Below are 27,861 nucleotides of genomic sequence, written 5' to 3' on the forward strand. Positions count from 1 at the left end.
GTACTCTGGATGGAGGGGGGGTGGCAGCAGGGGGCTGAGAAGTCTGGCTGGCCTCAGCCCCCCATGCCCTTGCAGCTGGGCTCCCCCAAAGCAAGCCCACCATCCTGGGGAGCCCTCCTGAGGCCACAGGAGGAGGATGTGAGAAGTATTTAGTTTCTAGGGGAGAAGAGCATACACAGGAGTGAATGCTCAGCCAGCCAGCCAGCCAGCAAGAGCAAGCGTGAGAGCACCTTCGTCCTGCTCCTAACGGGAGCGCCAGCGGCGGAGGCGGGGCCCGGGAAGGCGGCACTGCTACCATCTGCCACCAGGCGGCAGCAGAAAGCACCACACCTGCCCGACAGGTCCCCCAGGGTCACACAGGAGAGCAATCTGGCTGAAGCAGTTTCTCCCTATCCCTGTCTCGCCCGCCCCCTTCTCCACCCACCAGCTAGTGTAACCAAAGTGAGCACAAGTGTGCAGAACAGTCTGAGTGAGGCAGAATCCAGGGGTCTGGACGTCTGCTTGTGCCCAGTGTGCCATCGTACTTGTTCTCACAAGCCCTGACCGAGCTGGGTGAAGGACGCTGGGTGCTCTAAGACTGGAACTCACCCTCGCTGGACCATAGATTTTTGCTTTGGCCACTGGGCAGTGGCTCTGCGTGACATCTATCTATGCATCGCTGCAGGTGGTTATCTACAGATACACAGGTGGCTTCCCTTCTTCCAGCTCCCAGGTCCTGCCCCTGCAACTGTCCTGAAGTGGCCTATCCCACCCCTACTCCTTCTCCTCCCTTGCCTTTGGGAGGGCCTGGCATCAATTGGTAGGGACACGAAAAGAGGAGCATCCCACACGCAATACCTCTCTCTCCATGGGAGACCAACAGGCTTTCACACACTCTGAGCCATCTCTAGAGGGAGTGGAGATGGAAAGTGGCAAGAACAAAAGGACCCAGAGAGGAAATCTGGTCAGATGAATATGGGCTGGCAGAGAAGATGCCAATCTGGGGAAAGCTGCTCACCCTTCTATAGAGGGGATACTCTCCCTCCCACCCCAAGACAGTGGAACTAAACAGAAACAGGGTGAGGCAGAGAAGACTAGCACACGGTAGCAGGTGATCTGTACTTGCTTGTTAACCAAGGCAGGAGGGTATAATGGAAAGAACCATGGCCTGAGAACAAGGAGGCCAGGTTTTAGGCATAGCTATGTGAACTTGAAAAAGTTTGGTCCTCAGTATCCTCACCCACAAAGTCCAGAGGTTGGACCAAAGTGGGGTGGCCAATGGAGCTGCCTAGAGCACTATATTTGGAAGGACTGTGAGGTGGGAGAGACTCTGTCATCGATTAGTGATGTCTGCCTGGGCATAGTACACACACCCTAAGCTGTTCAAAGCTGTTCAAAGAACAGCCTAGGAATCACCTCTGAGTCCCTTCCATCCAGTGCTCCATGAGTGGAGGACAACATTGCAAGAGGAGTGTGGGACTAGGGACACCTCAAGAAGCCTCCAGGAAAACTCAAGACAATGATGGCTCATGAAGGCTTTTTGTTTCTCTAGTTCCTTCCCCACGGACTCCAGAACACTAAGCCTCATGAAGGAACCCCTCTAATGGAATGTCAGAATCCAATATGGTGCGTTCAGTTGTCACTTCCAACATGTTGTGTTCCCTCAGGCTCTCCGAGTCAATGTATGATATGTACTCCCGTCAGGGCTACCATCCCAACACATAAGTTTAGGAAGCTGGAATGTCCCTGCAGTGGGAGCTCCCACACAGTGTAATGTGTTAGATCAGATGGTGGACTCAAAAAAGACCACCCTTCTTTATAAATAAGAAGGTGTGTTCCAACAGGATGGCATATTGCAGCAGGACCACATCTTGCCCACCAGAAGAGCTGCCCCTGCTGAGGAGAGAGCAGCCTGGCCTCTGGCTGAGGACACACACAGACATTGCAGAGGTTCATAGCTGGACTGGGTAAGGGACAGAGGTAAGGGCTGTCACTGCAGTAGCCCTGACAGAGGAGGTTCTTGGCTTAATAGCCACCTGGCTTCTGGCCACATCCTACAAGTGGGTCTCCTTCTCCCCAACTATTAGTCCCTCCTTTGTTGGGGAAGGCCCGCAGTCCTGGCTGGTACCACCATCCAGATACAGGTGTTGCTTGGGCTGTGGCAGGCTGGGGTCAGGGGTGATAAGCTGTCGTAGGCGCTGTGGAGAAAAGAGAGAATGAATGGATGCTACTGATGAGAAAGGCACAGATGTTTCGTCTCGTTTATATCCCCAGGGCCCAGCACAGAGCCAGGCACATGGGGGCAGTCAATAGAATCTGGGTGAATACGTGAACAAAAAGTTTGAGAAGAGAGAAGAGACAATAACATGGTGACCAGGAGCATGGACTGGCTGAGTTCCAGGCCTGGCTCTCTTACTAACTACTTGTGCAATTTTACACAACCCATTTAACCCCTCTGTGCCTTATCTATAATGAAGATAACCATAGTACACAGCTCATAGAATAGTGCCTGGCACAGGGTAAGTTGGTCAAAAAGTACCTATTTTTGTTCCTCTCACTATTGCTTTTATAATGTGATCAATAAGTCCCTATTACTTCTTATGAGTATTAGTACTACTATTTTTACTGGTATTGGTGTCATCTCTTCCCTCTCCTTCTTGCCTTGAAAGCAGATGTGATGACTGGAAACACAGCAACCATATTGTGACCATGAGGTGGTGAGCATCATGATGATCTGCTCAGGATGGAAGTGCAGAAATACAGGAGGAGTTTGGTCCCTAATGACCTCTTTAGGTGGTTGAACCAATGCCAACAGCACCCATCTCTGGTCTTCTTGATGTAAAAAGAAAGTAAGCCATTTGCTTATTGTAGGTTGGGTTTTCTGTTACTTGCAAGCCGGATAGATTTCTTTTTTTCTTTTTAAGATTTATTTATTTATTTATGATAGACATAGAGAGAAAGAGAGGCAGAGATACAGGAGGAGGGAGAAGCAGGCTCCATGCACCGGGAGCCTGATGCGGGACTCGATCCCGGGACTCCAGGATCGTGCTCTGGGCCAAAGGCAGGCGCCAAACCACTGAGCCACCCAGGGATCCCCCACCAGATAGATTTCTACACGTGTAAGGTCTTTGTGAGACATGCTCTATTCCCTGCCAGGTAGACATGCCTTAAACTCTAAACAGGGAGCCTTTTGCATGTGGTTCCCAGGCAGAATTAAGATAAGAAAGAAGCCAGGAGCCTGGGTATGAAATGAACTGTGAGGGCTGGTTATTAGTTTCCTGGCAGTGAGGACTTTGTGCTCTTTAAATCTCTGGGCATCTTTAAGTTCTTGTTGTGACTCTATTTCCTTCTTAAGCCTTTGACAGTTTACCTTCGGTCAACCTGCCCACATGATCTGCTGGAGATAGGATTCTGAAGGTCTAGGACTCAAGGACTTTTGAATGTTTCTGCAAATGAAGCCATTGGACTGGTCTTCAAAGACAATTCTCTTTAAGATTCCATCAGACTGAAGGGTGCCCCACACTCAGAGCTGGGCCCCAGCCATGGTGTCCTGCCTACAACCTCCTACAACCTCTCTCAGCAAACCCCTCCTGCAGTGTATCACTTCCCCCAGCCCCTACCTTCTTGAAGGAACCCTGGGTCTTCAGAAGAGTGATGATGACAAAGAGTGGGACGCAGATCATGGAGGAGAGAGCCAAGAACCAGCCGATGGAGTAGCCCCAGGGAGGGTACACGTAGATGTTGTTGTATTTGAGAGGTGTGTACTGGCTCAAGGAGAAGAGGAAGGTGGCCTGGAAGAAGGGAGGGATGGATGCAGATAAGACAGAGAGCCTTTGAAGTCCTCTCATCACCTGCTTCAATATCCAGGGACAGAGGACGAATTAATGCGCTGTGGTGCATCGCTGAGATAAAATAATAAAAGGCATCATGAGCTGTGGGCCAAGGTGCTAAGGACTGAGACAGGAGGAGCTCTGAGGAAGGGGGTGGGGGTGGAGGAGCCCTAAGCAGGAAGAGAGAAAGAGACCACCAACTGGGAAGTTGGGCAGTGGATGGAAACGCTGTGAGAAAGGAATGAAACAGGAACTGGAACGAGAGTAATGATGGTAAAGCCGCTGAGACAACCCCAGAAAGGAAGAGCAGGAGAACCAACCCAGAAGGGGAAAGGGGCTGGCCTCCCCAGGTCACTGGACAGGCAGGTAACCCAGGCATGCTGTTCCTTGTCCCCAAGTCTTCTGGAGGCAGGAGGGTAGCTGGGTGGGCACATACCAGGCAGAGTCCAGGGGTCAGAAAGAGCCAGGAAATCTTCACCAAGGGCCATGGCCGGTAGCCAATCATGTCTTCAATGTTGTCATAGAAACGATCAGCCCCTGCTCAGGCACAGTGGGAGAAAAGTGTGAGAATAAGAGGAAGGAGACAGTTTGTTCGTATTTGGGGAGGACTCGCCTGGCTTTGCCCTCTTCCCGCCACCCTGTGAGGGGAAACTGGATCAGGGCACAAGAATGAGATGGGTGTCTGGCACAAGGCGGGGAACAAGGAGGGAGAAGGGGTTGCCACCCTAAAGCTGGGTGCCCTCGAGGGCACAATCCTCTGTCCCCTTGTCTAGGAGCAAAGACCCTAACTCCTAACCACAGAGGGGGATGTGAGCCTAAAATGGCATAATGGTGATGCAAATGCTCATTTATCCATGCTGCAGAGATGAATCCAGTTTCAATTCAAAATAGCAAAACAGCAAAGGTCCCACTGTGCAAGCACAGCATGCTAAACTCACAGAGGGCCAGAAGCCACCAGGAAAGGAACGACAGTCTAGATTCTGGAGTCTGGAGGAACCACTCTGCTTTCTCAAGAAAGATGGCAAGAGACTGGATTTATGTTTGTGAAAGCACTGACTTTTTTTTTTTTTCTGTCCTTTCCTTTCCATGTTTGCTCCAGATCCAGGCCCAGCCCATCCTCTAAAAAGAGAGCCACTGATTGGGAAAGACCTTTGGATGGCCTATCTTCCTTCCTCAGCCAAAAGAAAAATCACTTCCCACTGATCACTAGTGTGCATGAAATGCCCCCATTAGGGAGTCATTCCTTTGGCTTCCAAATTTCTCCCCCAGTTAACAACCAGATATTACTGGGAAGGTGTAAAATATTAAGGTTCCTCAGGTCTTTAGGCCTCACTGTGTTGGAGTTTATCAGATCCTCTGAGAACAAGTTCTGAGAAGCAATAGAGGAAAATCAGAAAGACATCAGATGCTTGAGGTGAGAAGATAAGAAACAGGTCCAAGAAGAGGAAGGCCACCAGATAGGAAGGCTTAGGTAGCAAAATAAAAACCTTCCTACTCCTGGCTTTCCTACTCATGCCCACTACATGGCACCCACCCACCCTCTCTGCCCCACGCCTTGTACATTAGCAGTGCATCCCCCTAACCTGGTGCAGTGGAGCCAGATGGTCCTGGAGTATGATGATGCCTCCTCCACTTACCAGCTGTGGGAGCTTAGGCAAGAGACCTACCTCTCTGAGCCTCACCTCCCCTGCCAAGGGCTGTTGTGTGGCTTGCGAGATAATGTATGCCACAGTCAGCACATTGCTTGGCATTCAGCCGTGCATCGACTGAATGCACGAAAGTTTCTCTGCTACTGTCATCAGGCATAGTAATGGCATGGATGTGGGATGCCTGGGTGGCTCAGTGGTTGAGCGTCTGCCTTTGGCTCAGGTCATGATCCCAAGGTCACAGGATCGAGTCCCACATCGAGCTCCCTGCATGGAGCCTGCTTCACCCTCTGCCTGTGTCTCTGCCTCTGTGTGTGTGTGTGTGTGTCTCTCATCAATAAATAAATAAAATCTTTAAAAAACAATAATGGCATGGATGTTATAGCATTCAGCACCACTGGCTAGTTACCTCCCATATGGAGGAGGGGTAGGGCCAGTGGTGGAAGTCAGTGGAAGGCAGAATTCACTTCAATATAAGAAAAAAATGTGTAACAGCCACAACAAGAAAAGCTACCTTGCAAACACGGGAATGAGTTTTCTCTTCGTGGAAGTATTCAAGCAAAGTCTGGGTGCTAACCTGGAAAGGGAACGTGGGGATGTGTGGAGGCTCAGACTAAGTGGCCCTAAAAAGTCTCTTCTGGCTAGGACTCCTACTGGCAAGAGCCTCCAGCAGCTTCTGTATCAAGAAAAGTGTTCCCTGTTGTTTCTGATTCCTCTCACAACTGCGGGAAATGGGTTTGTCTTTACCTCAGCTCTATCTGCCATAATGAGAAATGGGGTGCCCGTGGTGGATGGACTTGCCAGTGAGAAGAACCAGGGCAGCAATCCAAGACCCGTAGAAAGCAGAGGGCCAGAACACCCATCTCTCATCCTGGGCAGATCGTGCCCTTCCGGGGGCCCCAGAGGCTCCCGCTCCCGCTCCCCCTGCACTTACCGTACACCCAGCTGATGCAGATCACTTCGAACATCGCCAGGAAGAGCAGGCATATGCCACTGGAGGCATAATAATCAAACAGCTGGAAGATATACATCCCGCCCTGCGGCAAAGTGAGGGAACTAGGGCCTTGGCCAGGGCAGGCGGGGACCCACTCCAGCATCCGGGCACCCATCCTGCCCAGCCCCTGGGAAGCCATTCCTTGCAACTCAGAGGAGTTTGCCTTGCCTGCCCCTGCCCCCAGAGCCCTGGTCTAACATCAGGACAACAAGCCGTGACAGCTGCAAAGACCTTGGGAACGTGGGACATGCACAGTTTCATCCCCAGCATCATGTCTCCTAGGAGTTGCCACCACCTTACTCTGCGCGCACTCCTCTCCCTGCTCCAGGCCTGAAGAGGAGTCAGGGCTGGGTACTTAGCGTGTTCTTAGGAAAAGGTCCCTCTCCTTCCTCTGGGCTTGGGTGGGTGGTGGAAGGTAAACCTGAAGCTGTGCCAGGATTCTTTAATATCAGGAGGGAAATCTGGCTAAGAATGGCATTCCTGATAATGTCCTCCGAGCAGCTGGATCCAACCACACCTGAAACCAAGCTCTCTCTTGACTTTTCAGTTCCCTGCTCCCCGCCCAAACTCCCTTTTCTGCACAAGCCAGCTGGCATTTGGTTTCTGTCACCTGACACCAAAAGAGCTAACTTGAACGTGGCACTGTGATGAAGGCAGAGCAAGTGTCAACACCCCTCTTCAGCAGATGAGGAAGGTGTGCCCCCTGGCTCCCTCACCCGGAGCCCAGCCTGCAGGCCGCACACTGCTGCTCACCTCCGTGACCAGAAAAAGCCCCGCCAGGTAGCACATGACAGCAATGGCAAGGATGAGGAGCTCCCGCCGCCCACTCTTCCGGAGCTGACTGGGGAACATGTCCATGGAGGCTGTCACCAGGCACTCCACACAGACAAACTGCGGGTGGGAGGGGAGCTGGGGTGAGAGGCACCGCCTGCCCTTGGGCCTTCCCCAGCGTGGCTTTGCCCTAGCCACATCTCACCCCACTCGCCCAGGCTGATACACAGGAGCACGGGAGGGACTCAGGGCAGAAATGGGGTGACTGGCCCTGCCTTTGGCTGTGTCTCTACAACAGACGGTCCCAGCCTTGGGTTTGGAGGGGGAGACATGTTTTCTGTCCCCAAGGCTGGAGGGGGGCAGGGCTGGGCAGCTTGAACTGATTGGCTGGAAGGAGGCTGGAGGGACTTTGGGGGGGGGGGGGGGGTACCTGTGCTTGGGGAAGGGTCAGTCCTGGGGGGAAAAGGCAGGTGGCCCCCTCAAGATCAGGGGTCACCCAACCAACTGCAAGGACAAGCCCTGAAAAGAGGAGGGGGACTTGGAATATATGGTCAGGGAAAAGGGAGATGGGGAGAAGGCAAGAAGGTCACTAGGGCAGGGTGGGTGGGGTGACAAACCTGGCTGTCCAGCCCAAGGAAGATGAGCATGATGAAGAAAAGGCAGGACCACAGCTGAGATAAGGGCATCATTGTCACAGCCTTGGGGAACGCGATGAAGGCTAGACCAGGACCTGTTGGGCACACCGCACTGTCAGGGTCCGGAGAGCTCTGCCCTCGGGGAAGAGCCTTCTCCCAAGGCACTGTGTGAGTGTGTGTGAGTGTGAGAGAGAGAGTGTGTGCTCACATGTGAGAGAGAGAGTGTGTGTGCAGAGGAGAGGCTCAAGAGGGCAAGGGAGTTTCATCCTGGTTCTGGGGCACTGGCTGTGCACCAGTTCCTCCACTTACCCACCCACACACATAGCTGCAGGCCTGCCCCCCCCACCCTTGTCCCCTCTCCCGCCTCCCTCCCACAAGTAAGAAGCCAAAGCAGTGCCCCCAGATGCTGAGAAGGTTCACATCAGCCAGCTCCTGAAGCCCTGCCTGGGACCCTGTAGGGGAAGCCTGTGTTCTCCTTCCCCTCAGGGTCTGACAGCAAAGCAGTACCTACCGGACTCGGCCACCTCAGAGATGGGCAGCCCCTGCTCTTGGGCCATGAAGCCCAGGATGGAGAAGACCACGAAGCCAGCCACGAAGCTGGTGGCACTGTTCAGGAAGCAGAGGGCGATGCTGTCCCTGTGGGGTAGGAAGGGGAGGGGAGGGAGGCAGAGGAGCCAGGAGGGAGAGACAGAGCAAGGAACCCCTCAGGATGGGGGGTGGGGGAGGAGATATCCACAGACGTAAGGGGGGAGCAGGGAGTGGCCAAGATGCAAGAGAAGAGGGATGGAGGAGAGAATGGGGGAAGGACAAAGATCAGGTATGGGCAGGTGAGAGGGAAACGGGAGGGAGAAAGAAATTCAGTGGAACAGAAGCTGTGGTTCCCTGGCTACACTCCAGGAAGCCTCTTCTCTCCGCCTGCCTCCCCCATCCCCCACCCTCAACCCTACCTGTAGCAGTTGTTGTGATACTTGTTGTAGCTGCCCAGGGCAGTCAGGCACCCCTGGCAGATGGCGAAGGAGAAGAAGATCTGGGTGCCCGCGTCCATCCATACCTGCGGGAGACCACAAGAGAGTGGCAGGGGAGCAGACCGTGCCTTCCTGTCACCCCTCAGACCCAGCTGGGACCCTGGGTGTGCCCTAAGAGTTGCCTACCCGCCGCCCTCCACGCACATGTCTCTTTACAGGCAGGCCCAGTTTAGATTTGGCTCTGGGGGTATTCAGTAGGCGCCACTACTTGGGTTTCCTAGGAGGAGTGGCAGTGCCCTTCAGGGTTGAACTGAGAGCATCTGGCTCACTCCACAAGCACTAAGGGCCTCAGGCAGCCACAAGAGGGGCAAAGGGCCACTTCATCAAAATATAAAGAAAAACCCAGGACTTCTTGGGGAAGAGGGAGAGGGACAAAGAATGTGCTCAGACAAGTCCTAGAGGTAGAAATAGAAATGCACAGTAAATCTGTCCTGGAAATGTCCAGCCCCGCAATAGTAAAAAAATTAAATAAAAAAAAAGAGGGGTGCCTGGGTGGCTCAGTCAGTGAAACATTTGACTTCAGCTCAGGTCATGATCTCCAGGGTTCTGGGATGGAGCCCCACTTCAGGCCCTGTGTCCAGCCGGTATTGAGCCCTGCATCAGGGTCCATGCTCAGCCTCAAGTCTGTTTCTCCTTTTCCCTCTGCCCCTCCCCCCACTCATTTCTCTCTCTCTCTCTCTCTCTCTCTCCCTCTCTCTCTCTCTCATACATAAGATCTCTTTAAAAATTTAAAAAATAAGTCAACAATATGACACTATTTCAATCTCTCAAATTACCAAAGATGAAAGGTCAAAATGAATTACTATCAAATCTCTCATGGGCCCTGCAGAAAAAAAGGGTGCCCTCTCATACTGGTGGAGAAAATCTACATTTCTCTAAAGCCAGTATTAATGCTCATACTCTTTGAGTGAGGGATTCTAAGTCTGACTACTGTCAGGAAATAATCAGAGATGTGGTCAAAGATTTAAATACAAGGTGTCCACTGCAGCTGTATATACTATCATAAAAAAATACGTGACCTAAATGTCCAAGAGTAGGAGAAGGTTGATGACACTTGCCCTGGGTGTGAGTGCTCAGAAGACACAGAGCCTTGTCTGTTGTGCCCACTGCCCTACTCCATCGTTAGAGCACTAGCTGGCACTCAACAGGTCCTCAGCACATTTTGGGTGAATGAGTGACTGAATGGATGACAGATGGAGGATGTATTATGCAAGCGTTTAAAATGACATTAACAAATGAATTTAATAACATGGAAAATAGAATTTAAATGTAAAAAGATCCATCTCTATATAATTATCTCAACTATGTTAAAACACAGACACACATACCAACTAGAAAAAGAGTTGGAAGGAAATATACTGAAATGTTCATAGAGATGATAGCTGAGTGGTGGGTTTACAAGAGATCTTTATCTAATTGTTCTATATAAAGAACAATTAGATAGATATATTAGAGAAAAGCAACCAGAGATTTTCCAAAGTACCGCTCTGGTTTGGGGTGGGAAACAACAGAGAAATGGTCCCCAGCACAGCTCCTACTTGGGGGTCCTTGAGGCGAAGCAAATCGGGCTTCAGGTAATAGATGACACCCTGGTAGGCTCCGGGAAGGGTGATGCCTCGGATCAGCAGGATGATCAGCATCAGGTAGGGAAACGTGGCTGTGAAATACACCACCTGGAGGGAAACAGGCCCAGGTCACTCCTGTTGGGACTCAGCTGCCCGGAGGTGCCAAGGAGCCTGTGGCAGTCCTCCTGTCACCCCTCCTCAGGAAGCACGAGTAGCACTCAGCTCAGTGTCCAACACTTCCCTAGAGATGCCAAGAGGGGGTAAGCACCTGCAACTCCCCACACCTTCCTTTACACATTCCAGTGGGTCTCAGGCTCCACAGGCAGGTGGAGTGTGAGATACACATCAGCAGGGCAAGGAGGGAGAAAGGACAGGGAGGGGCACAAGCTTCCAGCCATAACATTTCAAAGACTATTTTAAAATCCAGAATGTGATCTCCTGGAATCCCTCATCCTGGCTGTTCTCCCCATGCCCCCTGGTGCGGTGGGTCCTGGGAGCGGGGTGGGGAGCAGACTGGCACAGTGACCTGTGGCCAAATGTAACTGTACTTTTCCAGGCATAAGCTTGGGGGAGCAGCGGTGGCCTGAGCTCTGGTCTATGGAGACACTCTGAGGGATCCAGTCTGCCCCTGACCAAGCTCAGCTCCTTACCCGAGGCTGCCCTTGGAACAGGCTCATCAGAAAGGTCAGTATCCTCTCTGTTCCTGGCTTTAAAAAGCATGAAGCACCAGCCTCAGAGTCCCTGGGTTGGAAATAATTGCTCAAATCTGAACTCTCTCCACACACAATAAGCCACTGTTACCCATTCTTAGCTTGAACCCCTTTGATGATTGGAAACTCACCACCTCAGAGACAGTTCTGTTTGCTGGCTCATACCACATATGACAAAAAGCAAGTCATAAAAGGGTATGGTCCTAATTGTGTACTATACACACATAATAGATACAGATACACACAAACATACATATATGGAAACCTGGAAGGCAACACAACAACACATTAACGGGGATTAGTAGATCCAAATGGCTACCGTGCTGGCTCGTACAGTGATTAGGGGGACGTTTATATTCCTTATTTTGTTCTGTACGCTACTTCTGTAAACAGGTCTTTTATATTCATACTGAGAGAGAAAGTCTTTCCTCGTACAGAGCTAAACTCTTCCTACCTATCATATCCCCTGTTCTTACCATGCCTCTCCCTTAAACTACTCTTTCTTTCAGTCCTCTAGAGGGACTGTGAGTGTCCCCCTGGATTCTGGGGGCCACAGAGAGCTTATCCGGGCCAGAACATCTCACCTTGCCTGTGGTCTTGACCCCCTTCCAGATGCAGAAGTAGCAGATGAGCCAGGCCAGCAGGAGGCACAGAGCTAGCTCCCAGCGCAGGGCCCCCAAATCATGGATGCCTGAGGTGATGCCCAAAACACGTCTCCTGAGGATGGAAAAAACAAAAAGCCAGGTGAAAGGCTAAAGGGGCAACTTGCCTTTGACTTCAAGTTTCTTGATTCTAAGAGCTGACCCCACAGATCTCATGTTCCAGGCTTCCCCTCCCCATCCCACTGCACCTCCCCCATGGCCATGCCATGTTCCCACCTGTGGTCTGTATGCCCCTGCTGTTAGAAGACCAAATCACGTAATCTCATAGGTATCTTTGTCTTTCTAAACATCCAGCTTTCTCTGTTGTACAGAGAGATAAAGAGAGAGAGAGTGAGGGTGGTAAGTAATGTGTGGATGAGTAGATGGAGAGTAGACACATATACATGATGCACATGTAGATGGGGATCAAACAGAGGGGCTGGTATATTTTAGTATCTAAAGAACGTAGGGACTGGTGGAAATGTGAGTGCATGAATGTTGGTGGATGTGTAAGGTTTGGGTGACATGAGGGCCTCCATGTGTGAGGGTGTAGGTAGACACATGTGAGTGTTGGTAAATACATGTGGTCTTTAGGTAAGTGTGAAGGTAGAGACAGACCTGTGTAAGAACAAAGGTGAGCACATGTGAACAGGGGCAGATATAAGTGCGTAGTCATGTGGGAGGGTGGAGGCATGAGCAGGGTTTGCCAATTTCTGCAGTACAAATACTCTCACTTGGCCAATTCAAGCTAACACCGTGACATCACTGAACACGAAGCTGGGCAGTCATGTACACAATCTGCTCTCCTAAACTGGGGCAGACTATCGTTGTGCACCAGTAGACACGTGTGAGTAGGTGTGAAGCTGTAGGTAGATGTGTGGGGGTGTGTATGGGTGCAAGGATACAAGTCGACATGGATAAATGTGGAAGTCTAGGTGGACACAGGTGGACTCGGAGTCATTGGGAGTATGTAGGTGGACAAGTATGGGTAGATGTGTTTCCCCAGATCTCTGATGCGTGAAGTGGTAGGTAGGTAAGTGCTGGAGAGCATGAGCAGAAAGGTTTAAACTTGCATTCCAAGCCCAGGCCTTAGACATCCAAATTTCCCACTTGGGGCCCCTGATATGTGGCATCCAAGCCCAGCACTTACTCCCAGAATTCCATGACAGGTGAGGTGAAGTTCTCAGAGGAGGTCGCTGTGCGGGCTCCTGAGTGGTTAAGAAAGTCCATGCAATGCTCTGTTGGGAACAAAGGTGGCTGTGTGTCAGCTAGGGACCAGATGGGGAGAGATGCCCTGACACCCTGGTCCCTCCGACCCTCTGACCCTACAGCCCGGCAGTCCCCATCATTCCCAGTCCCAAAAGCTTCCTTTGGATGCCATTTACCGGGAGTGGCTCATGGGACCAGCCTCCTTCGCTTCATACAGCTCTTGTTGTGAATCTGACGTTCACAGTCCTGCGGGGTTTTCCATCCTCTTAGGGGCTAGTGTAGGTTCCCACAGGCAGGCCAGCCAGCAGGACTGCACCAGAACCCCCATAGCTCGGCTTTGAGGCAAGTTCTGCCCTGGGTTCTGTCACTGTAGGCCATGGGCAGCCCAGCCCCCTAGGGGGAGGCGCCATCCCAGGGGCCCTAACCACGATACCTGTGTTCCAGGCGTTGGTACAGGTTGTCCAGGGCAGCTCAGAGGTAAAGGAGCTGAACAGGTAGAAGAGAGCCCAGGCGAGGATGATGATGTAGTAGATGTTCAGATAGGACTCAATGACCACAGACGCCAGACCGATGCCTTGGGGAGCAGGGGAGGCAATGGGGGAACAAAAACAAGAATCCAAGAGATTGATGTTAGCCCAACAGTCCAAGAGAGTCACACAGAAGCCCCCAGCTAGAAGGATATCGGGTGCTACAGGATGAGAACCAGTGCGTTTGTTTATTGGCCTGAGAAGCCATGGACAGCATATTTTCCTAAATAAGAAAAACAGGTCACAGAACGCTCTGGTTTGCATCCTTTCAGTCTTGCAATATATATTTGAATATATCTCTTCTTCTTCTTTTTTAATGAGATAAACTCCAAAAGTTAACTGTGGTTCTCTAGGGGATAGGATTTCAGTTCACTTTTTAAAGTTTTTTCCCCCTTTTTTCCATCTGCATTTTCTAGTTTTTCGATGACAATCACACGCAACTTGTAAGGTGGAAAGGGGGTAGAAAGAGCAAAGGAGTAAGTAGGGAAATTTTGGTAAGAATCAGTCTCAAGAACAAAAGCAAAAGAAACCAGCAAGGAAAAAAAGGAGGGGGGGAGGCTGTAGAGAAACCTGGAGCCTGAGGGGGTCTCAAAATGCCATCTCAGCCGGGAGTGAGGGGCCGGAGTGTGGGCGGGGGAGACCTGTGCTTGATGCTGACAGCGGGAGCGGTCCGGAGGCCGGGAGGGAGCCAGGGCAGCGCAGTCACCACCAGCCCGCCTCCCCCACCCCCTGCAAACCTCCCCTGCGCCTCCCCCCCCCACCCCTGCTCCTGCAAGTGTGGGATCTTTTCCACAGTCATTTCAAAAGTAGCACGTCGCCAGGGCGGCTGTTAGAGCCGGGGTGTGAAGGCGGGCGGAGGAGGGCGGAGGAGGGCGGAGGAGGGCGGAGGGGGGCGGAGGGGGCGGAGGGGGGCGGAGGGGGGCGGAGGGGGGCGGAGGAGGGCGGAGGAGGGCGGAGGAGGGCGGAGGGGGGCGGAGGGGGGCGGAGGGGGCGGAGGGGGGCGGGGGAGGGCGGCGGGGGGCGGAGGGGGGCGGAGGGGGGCGGCGGGGGGCGGCGGGGGGCGGAGGGGGGCGGAGGGGGCGGCGGGGGGCGGAGGGGGGCGGAGGAGGGCGGAGGGGGGCGGCGGAGGGGGGCGGAGGGGGGCGGCGGGGGGCGGGGGAGGGCGGAGGGGGGCGGAGGGGGGCGGAGGGCGGAGGAGGAGGGCGGAGGAGGGGGGCGGAGGGGGGGGGGGCGGAGGGGGGGGGGGCGGAGGAGGGCGGCCCGCCCGCAGCCGCAGCCGCAGCCGCAGCCGCAGCCGGGGTGCCGGGTCCCCCGCTGCCCCGCGTCGGGGGAAGCCGGTGCTCCAGGACGACTCACGAAGGACAGGCCGCCCCAGTGCTGACTGTGGACAAAGCACCCCTTGGCCGGGCCGCCCGGATCGTGCGCCCGCGGCCGGCCGCCTGGGCCCGAGCCCCTCCCACCGTGTTTCCTGCCCGGGGGCTCCGCGGAGCCTGGGCGCGGTCGGGGGCGGGCGGCTCGGCCTGGGGAGGGGCCGCGGAGGCCTGGCTGCTGGTGGCCAGGAGGGAACCCGGGGAGCCGCGCCGGAATGTTCAGGGCGCGCATACAGACACCCACACACCCAAACAAGGGGCCAGTGTGTGGCCCGCGCTGCCGCTGCGGAAGGCCTGTGCTCGCATCGCCCCGCAAACACCCGCGGGGGTGGGGGTGGGGCACCTCTGCCAGGAGGGGTGATCTGGGGGAGGAAGCCCGTGCCTGGGTGTGAACTGAGCAAGGAGTGGGGGTGAGCACAGGGGATGTTCTCCGTGTGCCCACGCGTAGGCTCGCTGGGAGGGCGAACTGCCGGGTGGGTGCAGGTAGGCAGGGGGAAGGCAAATGGTAAGCAGCCTGGACCCTCCCACCAACATAGGTGCCGGTGCCTTGAATGAGCCTCTCTCCCTGAGACCCCAGGCCTTGGCTTCTCTGTCTCTTCAGCTTGGAAAAGAGGAAAGGAGCAGCAATCCCTTCCCCCAACCCCTACGCAATGCTTAGTTTGCTCACCCTGTCAGTGATGACCCTCCTGGAGTGTTAGTACAGAGACGCCAGCCCCTGTGTGTGCCATCCAAGAGCTCGCTTGGTCCCAGGGATAGAGCCTAACTGGACAGGACATCAGGCTCCTGCTAGGGTCTAGAGCAGAGCACTGAGAAACTGTGCTCTGGCTGAGGCCATAGCTCTCCCTGAGGACCTAGACCTCCTAAGTAGACGTGTATGTGGGCCAAGCATCACCCTGCCTCAGCCCCTCACTGCTGCTCCTATAGGGGTCCATGAGGAATCATGGACATAATTCCAAGAGGAATCAGTACCAGACTGGCCTGGTCCCTGCAATCAGACCCTCAATCAGTGGTCAGATTCACAGCCTGCTCAGGAGCCAGTGTTTCCCACCATGCCCACCTCTGTCCAGCCTACCAGGCTGGGCACTAACCCCAGATAGCCTAGCCCCTGAGGCTTCCTTAGAGACTGACATGAGGGAAACAGTCTTCCCCTCATTTCAAGTATGCAAAGAACCTCACAAAGACAAGGGTTGGTTTTCCCACTGGCCCCCAGGGGACTGGCACAGTCAACTAAAGATAGGGCGGGGATGGGACGCCTGGGTGGCTCAGTGGTTTAGCGCCTGCCTTCAGCCCAGGACATCATCCTGGAGACCTGGGATCGAGTCCTGCATCGGGCTCCCTCCATGGAGCCTGCTTCTCCCTCTGCCTGTGTCTCTGCCTCTCTCTCTCTCTCTGTTTCTCATGAATAAGCAGATAAATAAATCTTAAAAAAAAAAAAAAAGATGGGATTGGGGGGGAAGGACACCCCAAGCTGCTCACATTAGTGCCAGCAAATCCATAGAGAGAACAGGAACTGCCCCTAACCTAATCCCTAACATAAGAAATAGCATGAATTTTCAGCTCAGGGAGACCTGGGTTCAAATCCTTAATAAATGATCTCATTTTCTCATCTACCAATAACTAAGAGAATTCTTACTGGAGGATCCAATGAGGAAATGCAGGTAAAGGGCTTCCCTGAGCCCTAACACACAGCAGGGCTCGTAGATGTTAGCCATAATTATCATCATCATCACTATGGTTATGTACCCCAGTGGCCCATCTGGGGCCGTGCTGTAAACACGGGGATAGCTTTCTAGGAAGCTGGTGAAGATGAAACTCCAGTGTTCCTCACTCGCAAGCATCCCTTCCAAGTCTCTGCATCCAATTTTGCCCGGGTAATCTTGTATTGTCTTTCTTGAGGAGTGCCTTCCTCCCCAGACCTATTTATTACCTTTGGGTCCCACAAAGCCTGATGACACTTCCTACTTCCCCCACAGCACTGAGCACAAGACCCAAAGTAGATGAATAAGAAGGTGGTGGCCGGGAGAATGAGGAGGAGGGATGAAGGGGTGGGGGAACTTGGTGGCCCTGGCAGAGGAGCAAAGGGTAGCACTCACCCTGAAGAAGGGGGCAGATCTTCCTCCAGGCTGTCACGCTGCCCTGGCTGGTGTACTGGCCCAACGCCACCTCCAGGAAGAACACCGGGATGCCGCAGGTGAAGAAGAAGATGAAGTAGGGGATGAAGAAGGCCCCTGTGGAAGAAGAAGATCGGCAGGGGCTGAGCCCTCCATCCTGTCCTCGGCCCATCCAGGAGACCTGCGTCCCACTGCTTGGCATCCTCAGTCTTCCTCTCCACCCTCCCGGGGCCCCACATTGGCTTCCTCTGATCTGCAAACAGAGGCAGGCAGAAATTTTCTAGTCTGAACCCCACTGGGGATAGGGAAGACCTTTGAAGAAGGAGTGAACTTTTAGGTGGAAATCCTAACAGATGCACTGCCTATTTTCTCGGTGTGCTTAACAAACTTAGTCCAATGATTATTTTTGGAACTGAAACTTGTGTTCTGTGTAATTTGATATGCTTATTAAATTATCAAGTTTGCTACATTTTAGAGAAAAACAAACAAAAACACCTTGGAAAATTATTTTTCCTCTAATAGTTTTCAGATGGATTTTTTCCCCCTCCGCCAGGCTCTGATCCGAACTGGGGTCACAGCAGAGAAGTCCATTCCTCCACTCAGGCAGATTCTCGGGCACTGGGGTTTTGGCAGCCATGGGATTAGGCCTGACCTACGGGCCCCCACAGGAGGCCAGGCTGAAAAGGCATCCAGCAAAGTAGGCAATTAGAAGACACCCTAAACTGCCAGCGCCTGCTTCAGTCACTAAGACATACATACCTCACCCCAGAAGTGTAACCAAGGGGGAATGGATTATTGTTTACTGCACCATAATAACACTTAGCACTTATGTGGTGTGTACCGTGTGCAAGGCATTCTTCTAAATGCTCCACCGACATCAGAATCCTCAAAGAACCACCTCCCATAGGGCAGGTTACCATCATTATCTCCATTTTACAGATGAAAAAACAGAGGCACAAAGCCAGGTGGTTGGATTCTGACTCTGTGCTCTTACCCACCCCATTATAATGCCTTGCAAGTAATCCATGTTACTTTGTAGGAAAGAGTAGAAAGTACAAAGGGGGAAAAAAGGAAAGACACTTTGTACAGCCTCCCAATTTTCTTATAAACACACACACACACATATATAGTATTTTTTTTTTGGCAAATATGAGAACCTAATATATATTACTTGATAACCATTTAAAAGCATGTCATGAAACTATTATATCAATAAATATAGATGTCATCATTTTAATAGCCATATAGTATTCCACTATCCTAATTCATTTCATTGGTACCTCTACTGGCCTTTTTGGTTGTGATCCATTGTCAACATCCTTGTGCACTTGGCTGATTGCCTCCGTAGTATAAATTTCCAGTTGACGAATTGGTAGATCAGAGGGTATGCATAATTTCTTTTTGCTTCTTTTGTGATAAAATATATATAACATAAATTTTCCTGTTTAACCGTTTTTAAGTGTATGGTTCAGTGGCATTAAGTATACTTACATTGTTATCCAACCACCACCAACAACAACTTCTAGAAACTTCTCATCCATCCCAATCTGAAACTCTGTAGCCATTAAACACTAACTCCCTATTCCCCACCTCTTCCCAGCCCCTGGTAACCACCATTCTGCTTTTTCTCTATGAATTGTTTTTCTAGACACCCCATGTAGGAGGAATTATACAGTACTTATGTTTTTGGTGTCTGGTTTATTTCACTCAGCATAATATCTCAAGGTTTATCCAGGCCATTTTGAGGCTGAATAATACTCCCTCATGTGTGTATACCACATTTTGTTTACTCGTTTGTTAATTGATGGACATTTGGGTTGCTTCCACCTTTGGGGTTTGAACATTTTTTTAAGGTTCTCTGATGTGCATTTCCAAATCGCCCTCCCAGACTCTCATACAGATCTGAACTGCCAGTAGCAATTTGTGAAAGTGAGGGAGAAGGCTTTGTGTGTGAGTCTTCTGGGTCCTCCAGAGCCACAACAGCCAGTAATTCTCCAAGTCCTGAAGTCCTACTTAACCCCAGGTTTGCTGATACGTTCTGAGTACCACCAGAGCATTCCTTAACCCAGTGCCAGTAACACCATTGACTCTAGTTTACGTGGCTTCGGTGGCTACAGGGGTGAGGCTGAGAGGCAGTGTTTGGGAGAAATGTTTGGGCTTAGGGGCTCTCCCAGAGGACACTTTACTGGAAGTCTACAGCGGCATGTGATCCATGGGCCCCTTCCTGCTGTGTGGAGATCCTTCCCTCTCCTGAAGAAGACAGCTTCAGCTCTACCCTTGGTGTGTAGACTTCTGCCTCACAGAAGCCAGAGAGAGCTCAGGAGGCCTGGAGCCAGGCCACCCTCAGGCTGAGTCTGCCCTAGAAGGTCAGCGCTAGGCCTGGGCCTCAGCAGGCAGTGGGAGGAGGTTGGTTCTGGAGCGCCTACAGGAGCATCCTCCATCCTCGGCTTTCTTCCTGGGTTTTCAACACACTATCTCTGCAAATGTCTTCCCCCCACAATGAACTTGTGAGAATCCTCACTAGGAGAGACTGACCTGGCCCACAATCCTCTTGGCATCTGCCCAGGCTCTAGGCACAGGCAGCCTGATGAGGCCCCTCAGGGATGTATGAAGACAGGATGACTTGAGATGTGTTTATCATTTCCCTCCCTTTGTTCTCAGGTATGCCTTATTATCTCTGCCAAGTACTCGCTCCTGAACCACTGACAATCCGGAAACTCTGGAGGATGATCTAGTTTAGTGATTCCTGCTTTTTTGAAACCAAAGACATTATTGCACCAATAACACCATTTTTTCATTCCTCTTGAAAAATTTTTCCCTACTGAACTGTTTATTAACTAATAATTAATTATTAATTGATGAATATATCAGTAAAAACATATTTAACTCCTTTTTAGCTGCTTTTTTTCTTTTTCTTTTCTTTTTTTTTTTTTTTTTTAAGAAAGGCAGGCTGCCATATGCAGTGCCTCATTTGGTTGTGTCTGAAGTCTTGGAAGCTTGACTACCCTTCATTCTCCTACCAATGGAACTGGAGAGGTCATTTGGACGTTCTAGCAGGGAGCACAGCTACTCCTATACCCTTGACCAAAGAACTGTCCTCCCCTATCAAAGAAGGTCATCCTCTTCAGACTGATTGCACAGCTTCAGGAGGAACGCACATGGAGCAGTGCAGGAGAAAGAGGACACCCACCTAGCTGGCTGGATCAGCCGAATCAAACCTGGCAATCAGTGGGGTGACAGATGTTGCAGCCAGATTGCCCTCACATCCTAACCACTGACTAAAGATTTATGGTCAGCTTGAGATAAACCCTGTTATCACAGTGAGTTAGTACAATTCCAGCCTAGAGCAAAAAGTTGACATTTGAGTTAGTCGGTGAAGTCATAGATCCATTATTAAATTGTCTGATATAAGGAAACCTGCATCCCTACTTTCCTAGAGCCCCAAAGACCAGTGGCCTCAGATTGGGGCCCATGACCTTGGTTAGCTCCCTCACATGGGGGGAGATGAGGGAGACCCAGTAGAGGGGTGTCAGCATGTCTTCCCCAGGTATTTCAGTTGGGACAAAGCTAATGAGATGAACACAGACCCTGCCCAGTAACTGCCATCTGGCACTGCCTCTTCACAGATGACCCAGGCTCAGCCCAGTGTCACTGCGCACTGTCACAGGGGCTTCTCTCCCCATGCCGCCCCATGACCAGCCACAGTGCAGCCACCAGGTGGGACGAGGTGGTATGGGCACTCAAACCCAAAAACCTATCTCCTGGACCCTCATTCTTTCTCCTTTTCAGATGGCAAGGCGAGAGATGTGGGAGCCAGTGAACCAGGCTTCCAGGGCTTGCAGCTACCAATTACTTCTGTGGTCTTGGGCAAGTCGTTAAACACTCCAAGGAGCTTCCGTGTGCTCTATGAAAGGAGGACTCAGCCTGGGTCATCTTCTGCTCCAGCACTAATGCCCTGCCCTGGCATAGGACAAAGAAACAAGTCACTGCCCCTATCACTTCTCCCTGTCGTCCCTAATCTCTGGCCAGCATTCACTCCCATTCCCCATCCTGCCTCCATAGCCCTGACCTGCCAGGAAATCCCATTTCTATTTCTTTGGGGCTATAAGTTCAAGCAGTTGGGTGTAATAACTCTGAGTTTTGAAATAGAGCAAAATACACAGTAGATGCTCAGTAAATACCTGCCAAAGTAAATATGGGGGCACCTGGGGGGCTCAGTCAATTAAGCATCTGACTCTTCATTTCAGCTCAGGTCATGATCTCAGAGTCGTGGGATTGAGCCCCGAGTCATGTTCCACACTCATCGGGGAGTCTGCTTGAGATTCCCTCCTCCCCTTCAGTTCCTCCCCCTCTGCCCTCTCTAAAATAAATAAAGAAATATTTTTAAATTAAATATGAATAGTGTTTAGAAGGATTTTCTAAACAATGATTATCTTTAAATAGGAATATTTCTTCTTTTTTACCCTTCTGGAATGTTTCAGATTTCACAATAAATGTGTAAAATTTCCACAAAAAGAATAAAAGTATTTTCAAAAGGCAAAGATGAATCTGTCCAGTCACAAATAAATTCATATAAACAAATACTTCCATTGGTATGAAAATTCCAAATAGGTAAATCCATAGCCACAGAAAGTAGATTAATGGTTGCCAAGGGCTGTCAGGGAGAGGGAATAGAGTGACTACTAATGACTTTGGGCCTTCCTTCCAGAATGATGAAAATGTTCTAAAATTGGGACACCTGCGTGGCTTAGTGGTTGAGTGTTTCCCTCGGCCCAAGGCATGATCGTGGAGTCCCGGGACCAAGTCCCACATCGGGCTCCCTGTGTGAAGCCTGCTTCTCCCTTTGCCTGTGTCTCGGCCTCTCTCTGTGTCTCTCATGAATAAATAAATAAAACCTTAAAAAAAAAAAAAGAAAATTTTCTAAAATCAAATGTGGTGATGGTTGCACAATTCTATAAATATACTAAAAGCATTTAATTGTACACATAAAAGGATTAATCTGGCCCCTTCCCAACATGCCCCTACTTATTCTATGGGTGCTGAAAAATAATAAAGTTATGTTTCTTTAATTAAAAAAAATCATAGACAACATAATATTTCTCTGCTCAAATTCAACAGTTCCCATCTCACTCAGATCAGAGCCTACAAGATGTGAGCCCTGTTACCTCTCTGATCTCTTCTGCTACTCTTCTCCCCATCTGTCACTGTCCTCTAGGCTGTTCTTCAAACATGCTGGGTGCACTTTCACCCCAGGACCTTTGCACTTGCTTTTCCCTCTGTTTGGAATGTCCATCTATAAAATTCACTCCTTTAGCTCCTTCAAGTCTTTTTCTGAAATGTCACCTCCTCAACACAAGCTTTCCTGGTCACCTTATTCCACATTTCAAACCCTCCTCCCCTGCCCAACAATCCAGCATTCCCTACCCTTTTACCTGCTTGGTTTCTCACCATTCCACTCCTCATCATTCAACATACCTCTTGGTATTCATTTTACCTCTTGGTAATCTGTCACCCTGCACTGGAATATAACACACAGAATGTGTTCTGTGTTGCATCTAGAACAATGCCTGGCACATGACAGGCCCACAACAATACTGATTGAATGTATGAATCCTATCGGCACCCGACATTGTACAGAATCACAAAGGACTGTTGTTATTCATTGTGATGATCATATCTTACTGGACCCTCAGATTCCTTGGTCCTGCCCATTACCTCAGTTATGCTTCTTGGTGGCCCTGGGAGGCATCATCCCATTTCATGGAGGAGGACTGGGAGGTGGAGCTAGAGCTCAGACCCAGGCCCTCCAACTCCATTGCAGGCTCTTTCCATGTTACCACATCAGCAGGCAGGAGGTGCCCAGGTAGGCCCTGCCTGACTGTCAAGGCACAGCTCGCCCCACCACGCCTACCTCAAAATGAACTCACCACCTCCATTTTTGTAGCAGAGATAGGGAAACCTCCAGACATTGCCCAGCCCAATGATCTCCCCGGCCACTGACAGCACAAACTCCATCTTGTTGGTCCATTGGCCCCGATCCTTCACCTGGTCCTCCCCTTCCTGGTCCAACTTCTCTCCCTCCTCAGGGAGCCAGGAGACAACGGGAGGCCCGTCCTCGGGGACTGCCACTTTTCTGTCCATAGCCGCGTGACGGACTGGGAGGCCGCAGAGCGAGAGTGGGCAGGATGGTGAGACAGGACCTGCTGGGTGGGAGAAGTGATAAGCTGTATAAGCCAATGGCATGCCCTCCACCCCTTCGTTCTCCAGCCTCGTCTTTTATTGTTGTTGGAATAGTGCTGTCGTATTTCATATTGTTGGAATCTTGGTTGATACTGTTGGGCTGTTGATTTTGTTCCCAAATTCCCAATGACTTTTACACCTCAAGTTAGACTTTCCTCTCATGACTCAGAGAACAACTAGGGGGCCAGTCTTAGTTTGTCCATTTTGCAGAGGGGGAAATCCAGGCCTTGATGGATGAAGTGATTTGCCCACGACCACGCAGGGGTAGATTGGGATGAAAAGGCTGGGGTCTTTCATTCCGAGTCCCTTTTCATATTTATAGCCAGCCAGCATCCCCGCTGGCCTGGCTGCCCAGCTCCACAGGGGCCAGTGAGTGGCGCCAGCCCAGCCTCTGGCTTCCAGGCCAGAAGGGATCAAAGACTGCCAGGGGTGACAGGAGGTCAAAGGGCAGGTGTGGCCCAGGTGACTGCATGGTCTTCCCCCAGCCAGTTGTGTGCTCTTCCCCAATCCAGGCAATCGATCAACCCAGGGTAAACATGGGAGCCAGCTAGCTCTGGGCATCTGATTGGGAGGGAAGGAGAAGGTGGGGCCTCTGAGCAAGGCCAGATGAGACCCAGATTGGGGCCAGGACCAAGTATAGGCCTTCGAGGGAAACCTGGCTCTTTTTCTCTCACTTGTGTCTCTGTCCTGAGAACGAGCAAGGGGTTCTGGGGGTGGAGCCCAGAACTGTAATCACTCGGGTGGTGGTCAACTCCAGGTCAAGGTGGTCCCACCAAGGGAGGCCCAGATGAGGCTGTGCATGATAGCAGGTCACTGTCCTTCCTGGCTCCCTATTCTCCTAAAGAGCCCAAAGCGCCCTAGACTGCCAGAAATATGGCGTGGCCTCTCTGGGTTTTACTGTGTCCCTACCATTGTCCACTTGTTGACTTCCAGGAGATAAACGGTAGCACTGCGGCATTGTACCTGGAGTTCTGGTTTGCCTTTCCCGCCCTCCCCATCCTCCCCCACACAGCCACCCTGAGGCTCCTGGTGAGCTGCCAGGAGGAGGTGTCGTGGCTACAGAGGCTACAGAGGGAAGCACCTACCCACCGCCCCTCACCTCCATGGGGTGCTGAGGGACTCAGGGTGACCAGAAGCTACCAAGTGCTCCACGCTCCCCCAGGCTCTAGAGAAACACAAGGGATTCTTTTTACTAAAAGAAGTGTCTGTGTTTATTTGTTGGTCCTTTTAACCCAGGCAACAGCCCAAGCCCTAGTCAGTTAGAAAGGCGTGGCAGGAGCCATTTGAGGTTATGGAAATTTTTGAAGGTGACTTGGAGGGTACAGGTTATCCCAGGAAGGGGAAAGCCTGTCAGGGTGAGATGGGTGTTGGGATCTATGCAGAGTCTCCATGGCAAGTTCAGCCCAGGAAGAAGGATGAAGAGAGAAATACCTGATGGAAATCAGAGGTGTTCAGCCTCTGATGTCAGGGAGGAGGAGGAAAGGCTTCCAGATTCAGAGGAGACTGTCAGACCCCAGGGGGAGGTTTTGAGAACCAGAGCGTCAGGTTGGAAGAATGGCAGCCTGCCCCCAGGGGAAGAGTTTGTGCTACCTGAACCAACTGGAAATGTTGCTACAGAATTGGGGCTCAGGCACCCTGAGGAATGGCCCTGGAATTGTTATCAGACAAATGAATTGATGAATGAATGAATTAAAAAAACATTAATGGAAGAAGCACCGGACAGGAAACCTAAGATCTAGTCCAGATCTAGCCAATAATAATATTAATAAAAATTAACATTTGAGTAATCGTTGTGCCAAAAACCTACACTTCTTCACAGAGGTTATTAAATTTCATCTTCTTTAAAATCCTTGAAGTGGGTATTGCTATTAACTCCATTTTATCAATGAGGAAGTGAAGCTCAGAGAGACTAAGGAACAGGACTTGACACCCTACAGGTGTTCAGTAAAACTATTTTTGAATGATTTAAATGAACTTACCAATATAGTAAGTGATGGAACTGAGTCTCTAACTTGCTGTGTGACTTTAGGTAACTCACGCGTCCTCTTTGGGCTTTAAGTCTCCCTGGAAGAGAGAATGAGCCTGTTCAACAGGGATGTTGGGAAGGTGGAGGATAAAAATAAGATCCATTTAAGACAAGGAGAGATGTGTGCCTTTGCTAGCCAAGCCATAGTGTAGCTCAGCTCAAGGTGAGCCCAAGCACAGAGGTCACCAGCAGGGTGGTCAGAGGACAAGCATTACTGTTCTCAGACCAGAAGCAGCTATGTCAGGACCACGCTATCCTCAACAGTGGAAGGAGGGGAGACCTGCCGGGGCAAAGGAATAAGCCATGGGAAGAGCCGAGGGGAATGCAGGGTGGGGAAGCAAAGCTCAGAGCCCAGTTTGGGCACAGGGTTTGGCTTGTGTCAGGATAGGGAAGACAGAGAAGAGAACACACACTGATGAGCTGGTATGGATGTGACATATTTGGTTGGTTTTTTGTTTTGTTTTGTTTTTTAAGAAAAGGTTACTGGAAAGATCATAATTTGTAGATTAGAATGAAAAACTGGAATGGCAGAAAGAAAGCCAAGAGCGTGTAGAAAAGAAAGCTGGCCCCGAGCCATGGTAAGTCAAGGGGAAACAGGCCTTCATTGCAGCAAGCAGGATTCAAGTTAGACTCAGAAAAGAAATGTCCAGGAGGATGTCAGACATGAAAACAAGCTGTACAGAATTCTCCCGTGGGGCTGACTTTTAAAAGCCAAAAGGACGGCGTGCCTCCCTACCCTCTTGCCCTCCTCGCCCTGCTCCCCACTGTGCCCTTCTATCTCTGGCCCGTTTGCTGGGAATAAACAACAGTGTTATCCACAGTCAAGACGACTTCCAGAGAGCTCTTCCTCCCCAAGATCCTCCCCAGCCCCTAGCATCACCTTCCCACCCCAGCCACGCCGGAGCAGGGTACAGGGGCATGGATTGGAGCTCACCATATGACAGTGCCCTCCAGAAGCAAAGACACCTACACCCACACGGAGCTCAGGGCTGCCCATCAAGGAAACCTTCAAGAGGTTAGCAAGTCCAAAATTAACCGCTTTCAGGACCTGGGCATGGGTCAGGGTCCAGCGGAGAAGCAGACAGGTGGAGAAGTGCCTGCAGTTCCCCGAGGGCTGCTAGGATCCCAGCTCGGCCCCATCACCCTGCCCGGCCAGCACAGGACCAGCCCAGCCCCGGCCCTGGGGGCATGGGATGCCCCAGCCCAGCTTCAGCCCACACCCACATACCAGTTCCCGTTTCTGTACACACACTGGTGCCATTCCCGTCACGTCCCCTTGCACACACATACCTATGTGCACGGCACCAAAACCTCCCTCCGTCCAGTCCTTCACACTCTGTGGGCCGCTTGGCTCGGCTAGTGGCCACCCGCACCTCCTGGCGGCTCCCTTGTCACCCTTCCCTGGCACAAGCATGCCATGCCTCCCCACACCCTGAGCTGGGGCAGCTTCCTCCTTCTGGAAGACACCTGGCTCCCTGCTTGCCCTGTTCCACCCGGAGAGGGGGCGGGAACCCCTCGATTGCATGGCTAGTTGCAGGTCATGGGGCCTCAAGGGTTGTCCCGTCCTCTCTTCCTTCCCACCCCACCAGGCACTGTCTGCTTCCCCTCCTTCTCTCAGTCAGGTGATCACCCCTCTGTCACCCACTCCCTTGGGCCAGCGCCCCACCTCTGGACTTTCCCAGCCTCGTCCCTGAGCAACTGAGAAGCTGTGGGCGGCTTGGTGGGGTGGGGGTGATGCCCCTCGTCCTCAGACTTTCTTCCCACCCCGGTCTTCTGCACCCAGACACACACAATTCTGTGAAGTCACCTCCCTGGACTCACCCCTGCAGCCCCTCAGAGGCCCCTCTAAGGGACCACAAAGACACATCCCACCCTCTGCTTCCTGCTCACCTCAGTCCCCAGCTGGGCTCCTGTGCTCAGCTCAGCTCCATGCCTCAGGTCCCCCCCGCTGTCCCGGGGAAGCCACTTACAGGAAGCCCACACAGACCGGACCAGAGAGAGGAACTGGTCTCCACCTTTGCTCCTTCTGTTCCTCCTCCCAGCTCAGAATCCCATCCAAGTCGTTGTCCTGGGACTCCCAGAGAGCAGCCGTGTGTGTGTGTGTGTGTGTGTGTGTGTGTGTGTGCGCGCGCGCGTGCTCACACACACTAGTGTATTGGGAAGTGAAGGGACAGAGAAATACCAAAAGCAACAGGAGGGACTGAAGCCAATAGTTTGTGCACTGGGATTACAACATCCAACCCCAGGAAGCCAAGTCCTCTGTCCCTAGTCCCCCACCCCCATCGCCTTCCCGCTGTGCCCACCCCCTGCTGCCACCCCCGCTGCCGCCAGCCCTCCCGGTGAGTGCTGTCCCCAGACGACCCCTCCAGACCCTCCAAACCAGCTCAGACTCACATGTGACCTCATCCCTCTCCGTTTGTCCCTCCCGCCTTCCCCCTTCTCACCGTGCCCCTCCGGTCTGCCTGTCCAGTCTGGCTCCTTTGGAGGGAAAAGAGGAGGATGTATGGGGCAGGGTGCAGCCTCTCTCCCCAGAGCAGTAGGATGGGAGCCACCAACCCCCCAGGCTGGGAACCGAGAAACTC

The 27,861-nt window shown here is 51.8% G+C and overlaps 1 protein-coding gene across 12 annotated transcripts; it reads right to left on the bottom strand.

Moving 5' to 3' along the window:
• Window positions 1–1,091: 1,091 nt before the first annotated feature.
• On the bottom strand, window positions 1,092–27,861 carry SLC6A12 (solute carrier family 6 member 12). 12 transcript variants are annotated; one of them, XM_025995436.2, is made up of 17 exons: window positions 27,250–27,468; window positions 25,233–25,317; window positions 23,059–23,213; window positions 17,509–17,690; window positions 16,996–17,130; window positions 13,439–13,579; window positions 12,947–13,034; window positions 11,740–11,872; window positions 10,419–10,553; window positions 8,803–8,906; window positions 8,367–8,491; window positions 7,838–7,950; window positions 7,203–7,340; window positions 6,390–6,492; window positions 4,246–4,346; window positions 3,600–3,770; window positions 1,092–2,177 (listed from the first exon to the last, which is right to left on the bottom strand). In XM_025995436.2, exons 4-17 carry the CDS (start codon window positions 17,648–17,650, stop codon window positions 2,034–2,036), a joined length of 1,773 nt encoding a protein of 590 aa, XP_025851221.1. In that variant the 5' UTR covers window positions 17,651–17,690; window positions 23,059–23,213; window positions 25,233–25,317; window positions 27,250–27,468; the 3' UTR covers window positions 1,092–2,033. The 12 variants fall into 12 exon arrangements, with proteins under 12 accessions (XP_025851221.1, XP_072622369.1, XP_072622365.1 ...); XM_072766268.1 differs by having other exon boundaries at window positions 23,059–23,216; window positions 27,170–27,349; XM_072766264.1 differs by lacking the exons at window positions 17,509–17,690; window positions 27,250–27,468 and adding an exon at window positions 27,724–27,861 and having other exon boundaries at window positions 22,941–23,216.

This window comes from Vulpes vulpes, chromosome 8 (genome assembly GCF_048418805.1).
Source record: "Vulpes vulpes isolate BD-2025 chromosome 8, VulVul3, whole genome shotgun sequence".
NCBI classification, from domain to species: domain Eukaryota; kingdom Metazoa; phylum Chordata; class Mammalia; order Carnivora; family Canidae; genus Vulpes; species Vulpes vulpes.

Excerpts from the sequence above, each read along its gene's own strand:
- SLC6A12 (XM_072766264.1), bottom strand. The coding sequence starts at position 23,154 with ATGGACAGAAAAGTGGCAGTCCCCGAGGACGGGCCTCCCGTTGTCTCC. Across the intron at positions 10,554-11,739 it reads GGGTCAAGACCACAGGCAAG|GTGGTGTATTTCACAGCCAC; the intron begins GTGAGATGTTCT and ends GTTTCCCTCCAG. Across the intron at positions 8,492-8,802 it reads TATCACAACAACTGCTACAG|GGACAGCATCGCCCTCTGCT; the intron begins GTAGGGTTGAGG and ends CCTACCCCACAG.